Source organism: Ammodytes marinus, assembly GCF_949987685.1.
Source record: "Ammodytes marinus genome assembly, chromosome: 16".
In the NCBI taxonomy this organism is placed as follows: Eukaryota; Metazoa; Chordata; class Actinopteri; order Uranoscopiformes; family Ammodytidae; genus Ammodytes; species Ammodytes marinus.
This window is the reverse complement of record NC_137220.1, coordinates 35,001-47,500: the sequence shown is the minus strand read 5'-3', so window position 1 is coordinate 47,500 and position 12,500 is coordinate 35,001. Positions and strand designations below refer to the sequence as shown.

General features: G+C 41.0%; 1 protein-coding gene across 1 annotated transcript in view; it reads left to right on the top strand.

Moving 5' to 3' along the window:
* The window catches only part of LOC307263206 (NLR family CARD domain-containing protein 3-like), a 19,508-nt gene that overhangs the window by 2,006 nt on the left and 5,002 nt on the right, over positions 1-12,500 (top strand). Inside the window, exons 4-9 of the mRNA XM_080044296.1 lie at positions 1-67; positions 273-351; positions 756-957; positions 3,131-4,913; positions 5,005-5,175; positions 10,418-10,591. The exon at positions 1-67 is cut by the window's left edge and continues 44 nt beyond it. Of these exons, the coding sequence (XP_079900422.1) occupies positions 1-67; positions 273-351; positions 756-957; positions 3,131-4,913; positions 5,005-5,175; positions 10,418-10,591 (2,476 nt within the window). The remainder of the gene's footprint in view (positions 68-272; positions 352-755; positions 958-3,130; positions 4,914-5,004; positions 5,176-10,417; positions 10,592-12,500) is intronic.

Below are 12,500 nucleotides of genomic sequence, written 5' to 3'. Positions count from 1 at the left end.
GTGATGAGTCTATGTATATACCTTTGAACTTCAAAGATGGACGTCCGTCTTTTAACCCTGAACTAAGGTAAGGATTTAAAACGTACACAAAATAAAAACTCTGTGTGGTCAGCTCACCTGCTCTGCCTCCAAAGGCCTCCTGCTGTATCTCTACCCTCGGTTTGCCCCTCTCCCCTCGGTTTGCCCCTTCCCTCTGTTCTGCAGACACCAGCGGCCCCTGGAGGGAAACTTTAACCCCAGACATGAGCTCATTCTTTATGGTTTCTCCACAGAGTCGACCAGGAGATCTCAGAGGTTCCCAGTGGACGGTCTGACCAGCAGCATCAAACACACCTGGACTCCACATTCAGGGTCTGTACAACTACTACTGTCTATCTGTTCTGTTCACATCAACCTCCATGTTTAACTTACTTTAGGGCGGCTGAGGTGAAGTGTGTAGGGTGGTCGACCCTCAACTACAGGGTCGGTGGTTCGATCCCCCGTCTCCCTGCCGCATGTCCAAGTGTCCCTGGGCAAGACACAGAACCTTAGATAGTTAGCCTGCTGCTATCGGTGTATGAATGAGTGTGGGAATGGTAAAGTGGGAATGAGAACAGGCCTCCCTTGAAAAAGAGTTTCCAGTCTCAATGGGATTTACCTGTAGAAATAAAGGTTAACTGTTTAGACCAGTGGACTGTCACTCTGTCCAACATGGATCTGATGTTTGATTCATGATTTTAGTTTGATTGTGTCGTTCATATAATATTCTGTTCCAGCTGCTGGAGGAAAACATCGTCACGTTTGTGAAGAACGAGCTGAAGAAGATGCAGAAGCTTCTGAGTCCAGATTACCCAGAATGCTTAGAGGGTCAGAGTGAGGATGAGGAGCAGAGCAGCAGCAGAGAGGCATTTCTGAAGATCACACTGGACTTCCTGAGGAGCATGAAGCAGGAGGAGCTGGCTGACCTTCTGTGGAACAGTAAGAGGATTTCTCTAAAGGTTTAACATGATGGGGAAATGGGACATTTACTGAAGTCTCAAGAGATGGAGGGAGAAATGTTTATATCTGTTTATTTATATATTTCATATTTCAGTGTTTCCCTCAGATAGTGGTTGGTTGGGGGGAGGGGATGCAATAGGCTTTAGAGTAACGGCTATTATACTTGTATTTATTCAGAGGTGATTGATCATTTTAATATGCAGTTCTCAATTTAAAAACATACAAATAAAGCAAAAATTATTATACACTCAACGGCCACTTTATTAGGTATTGTAGTATCGGGTTGGACCTCCTTTGGCCTTCTGAACTGCCTTAATTCTTCGTGGCATACTTCCAACAAGGTGTTGGAAACATTCCTCAGAGGTTTTTGTCCATATTGACATGATAGCATCACACAGTTGCTGCAGATCTGGCAGCAGATCTCTCATTCTATCACATCCCAAAGGGGCTCTATTGGGTTGAGAGCTGGTGACTGTGCCATTGGAGTACAGAGAACTGATTGTCATGTTCAAGTAACCAGTTTTAGATGATTTGAGGCTTGTGACATGTTGCATTCTCCTGCTGGAAGTAGCCTTCAGAAGATGGGTACACTGTTTTTGATTTTTTTGATTTTGATTTGATTTGATTTAGTTTATTTCAGACATCCACATACAAAACAAAATGAAAAGCATGGAAATACAATAAATATGCCTGAAAAGGAGCAGGAAGAAGTATACACTTATTTAATCCTACCCCTTTCCTTAAAAAAAAATTAAAAATCAAAATATTTATTAAATAAAAAAAAAATAAAAAAAATAAAAAAAAATAAAAAATAAAAAATAAAATAAAACAAAAACAACAATTATATTCGCTTCTCTTATCTATATTCTCTGTACTATTGGCGATACTATATTTGCCAATTACATACAACTTAATATACTATAAATTTTTTATATTTTATATATTTATATAATGCATATATCTATATTTATATTTATAAACAATCAATATATTCATATATACATACATATCTATACAATCAGTATATATATATATATATATCCATATAATTATAATTACCCTCTTACTTCACACCCTCATCCCTGTACCTTATGAAAATCATTGCTTTGAACCTTTTTTTAAACTGGATCATGTCTGGATCATGTCATGTCCATCCCTTTATGACTGTGGTCATAAAGGGATGGACATGGTCAGCAACAAAACTCAGGTAGGCTGTGGCATTTAAACAATGCCTAAAGTGGGCCAAGATGTGATGTTGGAGTGGCAACCGATGGGGACTTCTACTGCTGTAGCCCATCTGCTTCAAGGTTGGACGTGTTTTGCATTCAGAGATGGTATTCTGCATTCCCTGGTTGTAACGAGTGGTTATTTGAGTTACTGTTGCCTTTCTATCATCTCGAACCAGTCTGTCCATCCTCCACTGACCTCTGACTTCAACAAGGCATGTTCCTCCACACAAATGCCGCTCACTGGATATGTTTTCTTTTTCGGACAATTCTCTGTAAACCCTAGAGATGGTTGTGAATGAGAATCCCAGTTGATCAGCAGTTCCTGAAATACTCAGACCAGCCCGTCTGGCACCAACAACCATGCCACGTTCAAAGTCACATGGTGTAGTGAGCGTGGACGTCCACTGTGGGGAACGGGTGTGACAGGCCAACCGCCATCACCACCTAAAGGACAGGAGGGGAATTACATGTTAAAACAATTATAAAAAATTAAGATTATTTATTTTTCATTTGATCAATTATAATCCACTAATTTAAATATATATGATTCTGAAATGGGGGGAATTACATGTAAAACAAATTAAGGTTTATTTATTTGCCTTTATTTCTGCTTCATTAGACAGTTTGAGACAGAGATGAAATGGGTACGACACGTTCAAAGTCACTTAAATCCCCCTTCTTCCCAATTATTTTGCTCGGTTTGAACTTCAACAAGTTGTCCTGTCCAGGTCTATGCCTAAATGTATTGAGTTGTTGCCATGTGATTGGCTGATAAGATATATGTGTTAACAAGAAATGTAACCGATGTACCTAATAGAGTGGCCGGTGAGTGTATGTGCATTCATATTTTCATCATGAAGCCCTCAGTGATATTATATGTGCTGTCTTTGACTGTTGATTCATTCTTATGTGTGTTCTTTCAGGAAGTCTTTCTGGAGATTGCCAGCATGATCTAAAGTCCAACCTGCAGATGAAGTTCCAGTGTGTGTTTGAGGGGATCGCTAAAGCAGGAAACCCAACCCTTCTGAATCAGATGTACACAGAGCTCTACATCACAGAGGGAGGGACTGGAGAGGTCAATGATGAACATGAGGTCAGACAGATTGAAACAGCATCCAGGAACCCACACAGACCAGAAACAACCATTAGACAAGAAGACATCTTTAAAGCCTCACCTGGAAGAGATGAACCAAGCAGAACAGTAATGACAAAGGGAGTGGCTGGCATTGGGAAAACAGTGTTAACACAGAAGTTCACTCTGGACTGGGCTGAAGACAAAACCAACCAGGACATACAGTTCACATTTCCATTCACTTTCAGAGAGCTGAATGTGCTGAAAGAGAAAAAGTTCAGCTTGGTGGAACTTGTTCATCACTTCTTCTCTGAAACCAAAGCAGCAGGAATCTGCAGCTTTGAAGAGTTCCAGGTTGTGTTCATCTTTGACGGTCTGGATGAGTGTCGACTTCCTCTGGACTTCCACAACAATGAGATCCTGACTGATGTTACAGAGTCCACCTCAGTGGATGTGCTGCTGACAAACCTCATCAGGGGGAAACTGCTTCCCTCTGCTCGCCTATGGATAACCACACGACCTGCAGCAGCCAATCAGATCCCTCCTGACTGTGTTGGCATGGTGACAGAGGTCAGAGGGTTCACTGACCCACAGAAGGAGGAATACTTCAGGAAGAGATTCAGAGATAGGGAGCAGGCCAACAGAATCATCTCCCACATCAAGAAATCCCGAAGCCTCCACATCATGTGCCACATCCCAGTCTTCTGCTGGATCACTGCTACAGTTCTGGAGAATGAGTTGAAGACCGGAGAGGGAGGAGAGCTGCCCAAGACTCTGACTGAGATGTACATCCACTTCCTGGTGGTTCAGGCCAAACTGAAGAACATCAAGTATGATAAAGGAGCTGAGACAGATCCACACTGGAGTCCAGAGAGCAGGAAGATGATCGAGTCTCTGGGAAAACTGGCTTTTGAGCAGCTGCAGAAAGGAAACCTGATCTTCTATGAATCAGACCTGACAGAGTGTGGCATCGATATCAAATCAGCCTCAGTGGTCTCAGGAGTGTTCACACAGATCTTTAGAGAGGAGAGAGGACTGTACCAGGACAAGGTGTTCTGCTTCGTCCATCTGAGCGTTCAGGAGTTTCTGGCTGCTCTTCATATCCATCTGACATTCATCAACTCTGGAGTCAATCTGATGTCAGAAGAACAAACAACCTCCCATACATCTACAGAGACACAGTTCTACCAGAGTGCTGTGGACAAGGCCTTACAGAGTCCAAATGGCCACCTGGACTTGTTCCTCCGCTTCCTCCTGGGTCTTTCACTGCCGACCAATCAGAATCTCCTCAGAGGTCTGCTGACACAGACAGGAAGTAGCCCACAGACCAATCAGGAAACAGTCCAGTATATCAAGAAGAAGATCAGTGAGGATATCTCTTCGGAGAAAAGCATCAATCTGTTCCACTGTCTGAATGAACTGAATGATCGTTCTCTAGTGGAGGAGATCCAACAGTCCCTGATATCAGGACGTCTCTCCACAGATGAACTGTCTCCTGCTCAGTGGTCAGCTCTGGCCTTCATCGTACTGTCATCAGGAGAAGATCTGGACGTGTTTGACCTGAAGAACTACTCTGCTTCAGAGGAGGTTCTTCGGAGGCTGCTGCCAGTGGTCAAAGCCTCCAACAAAGCTCTGTACGTAGGATTTATTCATCTGTAAATAATCATTAAACGACAATAACAAGTTAAAAGCGTCTTACTCTTTCCCTTACTGTTGTCTCTCCAGGCTGAGTGACTGTAACCTCTCAGAGAGAAGCTGTGAAGCTCTGGCCTCAGTTCTCAGCTCCTCCTCTAGTCTGAGAGAGCTGGACCTGAGTAACAACGACCTGCAGGATTCAGGAGTGAAGCATCTCTCTGTTGGACTGAAGAGTCCACACTGTAAACTGGAAACTCTCAGGTCAGATTATCAACCAGTTCAACTGTTTAGTTTATAACAAGTTAACCTGTAGGATTGTGTCTGCTGCGATGATTTATCAAAGGATCTTTAATCTTCTGATTGACATACGTTTTTACATACAGTAGGTTTAGATTTCATGGGGAATACAGGGGACATGTCCTCCTCAATTTCTAGAAGAGATAAATTTGTTCTCAAAAAAATATAAAAGACAAAAGAAATACTAGAACTGCAAGCAGTTATGAACGGGGGCCAAGCCTCCAACATAACTCGGAACCCGAGCTTCGACGACCGCGGCGCCAGCCGCTCACTTCACAGAATCCGGGTTAAATGTTTGAATGTGGATTGTTCGGTTTGGGAGTTACAGACAAAAAAGCAAAAAAAAAAAAAAGAGAAATAGGCTTAAGTGGATAAGGTGATATATACTTTCTGTGTTTTTGCCGCCCCCTTCTGGAGAAATTTTCTGAAACGTTTTGAGAAAGCTACTTAGGATAGCACAACCATATGTCAAAAGTTTGGATTTACAGTAATACGATGTACAGTTTTGGATTTATGAGCATTTTAGAACAAACACATTAAAACAATGGCTAGCTGTTGTCAGCTGTTTGTGCTACCCGCCTCACTTCCGGGCTTCACTGATTCGCTAGCCCTCCACCAATCAAATTGCTCTAACTGAAAGACTGCCCGACTACCGCTTCGTCATCGAAGGTCGGAGCAAAATTCTTTTGAGTAATTATTTTTCCGTGTGCATCTGTAGATATTGTGTTCAAAGTTTGGTGTCAATTGTGCAAAAATTGTGTTAGGAGATGTGAAAAGTCTGTTTTGAAGTTTTTGCGATCTTGCAAATATTCATTAACGGCTTAAAAGGGCGTGGCCTATGCTAAAACATGCAGCAGACTTCAGTGAATATGTGGATATAAAGTTTTTGAATGTGGTATGTTTGGTTGGGGAGTTATGAGCAAAAAGAGATTGTCAGCCTCTCCACTGTCGACACTTTTTTGAATTTCCAGCCCCCAAAAAAAAAATGTCTTAATAAGTCCCACCCACATTAATATTTCTTGGCCATATTTTTTATAGACTCAAGTATGCCCCATGATGGTCTGCCTTGAGTTTTAAGCGGCTAGTTACGAGATATCAACTTTATATATACAGGTATATACCCTTATGGAGTCATTTTCCAAAACTTTTTGAGAGCGCATCTTAGAATAGCACCAACATGTATGTCTAAAATTTGGACTTGATAAGATTTATAGTTTTGGATATATGAATATTTACATACAAAGTAGTACAAGTTAGCTAATTTTCAAATTTTCAAAGTGCTACCGTTTCGTCATTTATGGTCGTATAAAAATTCCCTTGGATAAATATTTTCCATGTGTGTCCGTAGATGTGCTGTGTAAAATCTATAAGCAAATGGGCGTGGCCTATGCTAAAAGATGCAGCTGACCCCAGTGAATCTGTGGATATAAAGTTTTTGACTGTGGGATGTTCGGTGTGGCAGTTATAAACCCAAACGCATTTGCGCTCGTTGTAGCGCCACCTATCATACTTCTGGTATCTTCTTTCAGCACACTCTCACCTATATCACCTGATAGTTATTTATTTTAATCTGTACATACTATATGAACATATTTGACCCAAAAGCAAACTAAAAACGTATTTCGAAAATATATTATTTTTATTTTGGGTAACACAATTGTTGCTATGACGGCGCGTCTAGACGCAGCGGCTTTGAGCTCTCCTTTTCGGTGCTTTTTCTTAGTGTTTTTGTACATACATTTATTTTTCAACTGTAACGTCAGCTGGGCAAATCCTGTCTACAGTCGTCAGGATCTAATCAGCATTGGATTGCGGGCCGAACAGGCCGTAAATAAGGACTTTTTTCACTCCAACGGCATATCGGAATATATCGCCAGGACACCGGGCGCTCCGTGGATTGTTAACCCCACAGGCAGGGGGCGAAGGCGGCATAGAGAAAGTTCTCGTGCGGCTAAAACGACGACCACACAAACTGCCAAGCATCTTCCTCTCCAATGCCAGATCAATCGCAAATAAAATGGACAAAATAAATCTACAGATTGCAGTTAACAAAATCATCTAGGACTGTTGCATTTTGCTGATAACCTGGCTTCACTCATCCATACTTGACACGGCTTTCGAAATATCTCTGAAAATGTTTTCTTATAAAACATTATCATTGCATTTTAAAAAGACCAAAACCATACTTAAAAATAAAGCAGTTTATTCATAGCCAGTGAAATGGAAATATAAAGTGTACAAACAGAAGCAAAGCCATAACTTGTATGTAACTGTCCAGTTGTTGCTGGTGGGCCCTGAAGAAGACCACCTGTCCCACAAAGTGAACAGTCTCCTCTGATGGAACAGATAGTGTGGTCCGTCAGGTCACTCATATCTATAAAACATGGCACATTCAATGTTACATCATTTAACCTAGCTGACATATACATTATACATCTGTAGTTATGGCAAAGCTACTAACTAATGAAAATATATTTTTTCTTCCATTATTAAATAAGATATGCTACTAATAAATTCAGTATAGCCCTTGCTCAAGAAGCAACGAGTTCTGAGTGATACTGTGTGCTTTTTGAAATATAATGGACAGGAAACAAACAGCAGCAGAGGCAACTTACAGTATTCCTGTCTATTATAGTGTACATTACACTGGAGATGTAATAGGCCTACTGCTGCATGTACCACGATTGCTTGCATAACTACACACCGTCAACAACAAACAAATACTCTTCAGTTTCCAACACACCGTACAGTTTCACCGTCTGTTTTTCACACATGGGCTGTCACGGCAGATCTAACGTGAGCTCACATAGAGCTAAAGAACAGTCATGGCTAGACTCACAGATCTAACCGTTAAGCTAGTGGACGCTAACGCTAACTACTAAACCCAGCGGCATTCTCTCGTGTCAGTCGGCGTTGGTTATTATAGGAGGGATAAATCAAAGCACATTACACACATTGAACTCATAAACGGACAGATTTGTTTTTAAATAGGACTACTTACATTTCCAGAGGAGAGATGGTGTCTCTCAGTCTTCAAGGCACACAGTCTCCTCCACACTCCAGTATAACGGCAGATCACACTAGATTGCCAACCTTTGCTGGGCATAGCCAAACAAAAAATGAAGTAAATCCATTCAGCCCCGGTCTGCTTCGAGGCTGGGGTGTGATGGTAACTTGAGGATGAGCTCACACTGCAGCTTGCTTCTATTCTGTTGTTGCATGAGCGAGTGGAGGCTCAGCCAGGTGTGTGTGGTTACCAACGGGGCGTCTTGATTTGCCAATCAACTACCGAGTTTCCGGTGAGCTTTCCTTAACCCTAACGTCACACACATGACTTGGCAATTTTTATTTCACATTGAACTACTGTGTGAACATTATGGAAAACCAGACAAAACATTTTAATACATTTAATTTTCACTTTTTTTCATAAAGGTTGATATATGAAAAAACAAGTATAGGTCGGCCTATATGATATATAGAATAAACTATATACAGTATGAATATGAAAATAAATATATATATGACTTTGATATAAATTAAAGATTATTACTGTGTCTAGTAGCAATGGATGACAAAACTCACGTTTCGGATCCTGTCACAGTTTTTGAGTCAGCAATCGGATCATTTTTGTATCAACAACAATACAAAAGGCAAAGATAACCAGACAAATATGACGTTGTTTTCAATTACATTTGTCTTTGTATTTTTTAAATCTATTGTGAATTACAAAATGGACTGAGTCCACCAGTGTTAATTTTGGCAGCAAATTCTGATTTAGTCTTAGTCTTTTGAATATCACACCATTTAGTCTTAGTCCTATTCTAGTCATCTGAAATCTTTTAGTCTTAGTCTAGTCTTAGTCTACTAAATATAAGTCTACTAAGTGTTTTTCGTCATTGAATGGTATTAAGTTTTGAATATGCAATACAGACACAGATTTAATGGTTGTAATACAAAACATGTATTCTATTTCATTAGTAATAATCTCAGATAAAATCAGTGTACCTGACTGGATGGGGGGGGGGGGGGCTTTAAGAGCCTGTGCCCGGGGGTCCATTATCTCATGATCTGTCTATGAACCAACTGGATTCCACAATCTTTTTTCTTTTTGCGGGGAGCATGCACAAGCATTATTTATAAAAAAAATAAAATAAAGAAAATATTTTAAAAAAGTGGGGGGCCCCACACTAGGTTTTGAAACGGGCCCCGAGATCGTTTAGGCCGCCCTGGGCAGCAGCAGCAGCACGCAGTTGAGGTGCTGATAAAATTGAGCAACTGCGCCTTCCTTTAAGCAACACTGCTGCCGCTGTGTGTGTTCAGACTTCTTTTGCATCAAATTTTAGATAATAAAATTAGAGGTTTTAATTGAACGCTGTCCATGCGTCGGAGTTGATTGTAACTTACTCGGGTGAAAACAGAAACTAACGGACGGAGGCGGCAGTTTCACAGTTCATTTCCTACATAGTTTCGCAGTCAGTTTGGGGACATGGCTCTGTGTATTCAAGCTCGAGACACAGCCTACTACAAACAGATCGCGGAACTTAGCCGTTCCACTAGACAATGTTAAGGGGCAGGATATCCCTGTCTATCATTTTTGTCCATTAAACCGCAGAGTTTTTCTGCACAGCGGCTCACTCCACCCTCTCACACCTGCGCGGTCTCCCGTCGATTTTCACCGACACAGGGTTGCATTCGCTGCTTTGCACTGATTGGATTTCTTCCCAACTTGTCCCACAAAAAGAGTAGTTCTGATTGGATCTCTTCTCCATTCGTCCCGCCCTAACAGTTTCGTCTAGTTCCTATTCGTAGACTATAGTGTCAGTTAAATTAGTCTCAGTCTTCGTCATCACATCTGCCTTTTTATTTAGTTTTTATTTAGTTTACGTCCGTGAAAAAGGTTCGTAGACGAATATTTTTCGTCATAGTCTTAGTCTACGAAATTAACACTGGAGTCCACAAATGCTATAAAATCATAAAATATTTAAATTCAAAATAAAGTGCTAAATGAGGTTATAATCCTGCTTCCTTTAAGCATGGATAGTAGTGACTGAGTGTGGAGAGAGAAAGGTAGGCAGACAGATAAAGGGAGGAAGAGATAGGCCTAGCTTTATTTTATAATTTAGTGTGTGTGTGTGTGTGTGTGTGTGTGTGTGTGTGTGGGTGTGTGTGTGTGTGTGTGTGTGTGTGTGTGTGTGTGTGTGTGTAGTCTGTCAGGTTGTCTGATCACAGAGAAAGGCTGTGATTCTCTGGCCTCGGCTCTGAGCTCCAACCCCTCCCATCTGAGAGAGCTGGACCTGCGCTACAACCATCCAGGAGCCTCAAGAGTGGACCTACTGTCTGCTGGACGGGGCGGTCCCCTCTGGAGACTGGACACTCTCAGGTATGAAGAGGCTGCTCTCAGTCTGATAGAGGAGGAAGAGCTGGGGACAGTTTATCATATCACCCTGACACACCAATGGTGTTTGTCCGTCTCCATATGACTCAGTTTGGCTCATTACCTCAGCCCTGTAAGGCCGGGGTTTGCATTTCCATTACAGCAGGACGACCTGCATTCACCTGATGCTGCTTCTGAAGTTAATTAGTGTGAATGCTGGAGCTTCCAGCATTCACACTATTGTTCTTCAAATATTTATTATTAAACTATTTCCGTACGTTTTTTGTTCACTTCAACTCCTTTGAATCTTCAGCTATTTCAACCATTCAAATACCAAAATGTTCATCTCTGTAAGGACATGGTGGGTCACCTTTCAGCTTTTTCTACCTTTTAAAATAATTAAAATATTCAGCTTTTTAACAAATTATTTTAACATTGAAGCGGATAGGAGCAGCCTTCAAATCCTTCAAAACTGTAACTCCTTCAAATTTTCAGCTATTTAAACCATTCTACAATCACAATGTTCAGCTCTTTCATCACATTATTAAACACATTTCAACATGTTTCTACCTTTTAAACTATTTAAAATATTCAGCTTTTTAACAAATTATTTTAACATTGAAGTGGATGGGAGCAGCATTCCAAACCGCTAAAACTTAATCCGCTTTGAAACCTATCTCCTCCGGCATTTTTTCAGCTACAACCTCCATTCAAACTTTAAACAATTCACATGAATTACAGCTATTCAATTCTTATTCACATTCTTATACTTTTTAAAATCTTTAACAGTCTTTGAACAAACACAGTTTTAGTTTTAGCTTTTTTCAGCCTCTTTCTAAATTTATAATGGGATCCGGATGGGACGGAATGTTCAGAGGCAGAGTGGGGAACCAACTGTTACAGTGTAGAACTGGTGTAAAAAATCACCAAAACCTGTGATATAACTGCATCTCACTCCCACAAATGAAACCCTACATGGATAATTTTTACATCGAAATGTAGGACATATTCTGCCGGTCGCATAGATGTGACTACTGAAGCAATCGGACCTACACAATGGGAGGTCTGGGCTTCCAAGCTAAATGGTGTCCAACCAACTGCCGCATAGACTCCCTTGATAACTGAGACATGACGTTTCTGGAGAGAGGCAGACTGTACCACACTTTTAAAATGCTCTGGTTCTCACATTCTTCACATTACAGACACAATATTCACACTGTGTCTTCATCAGATTCTTCTGGTTCTGACAGTAAATTAATTTTGTCAGTTAGACTCACGGTCCGTCAGTTAGAGGCAGCGGTTTGAGGTGAAGTTTTGGATGAAATGACCTCTCTGAGGCCTCTAAAAGGTGGGATTTCTGCCTGATCACAGACCCTCAATAAGACATACACTCACCTTGGTGACTCACTTTGCCCATTATTTTTCTTTTTTTTCTGCTTTATTAGACAGTTTATAGCAGGGGTGTCCAAACTTTTTTCACTGAGGGCCACATACAGAAAAATCTACGAAGGGCAGGGTCACTTTGCAAAAATAACACATTTATCAGGACATGTAGCTGCTCTGATGTTTAGTTTCATAGTGTCTTCGTAAATTGTAATCCTTCCACGGCAACACTTTCCTTGCACATTAAACAGATACATTCCCCCTCTTGTTAAATGCCTTCAGACACGCAATGTTTTCTGCCTTTGCGTCCAATGTCCAGCTGGGTGAAAATAGTAGCCAGCTGAGGTCCCGACCCTCCAAGGGGGGTCCGGGGGTATGGCCCCCCCATGAATCTGGTGCACTTTGAGAGGGAAATTAAGAGGCTAAATCTGAAGAATTTTGTATAAAAAAAAATGGAGACACTGTGTCAGATGAATTAGAAGCAATTGGAGAAGAACACATAGATTTCCCATAATAATATTAATTTTAAATA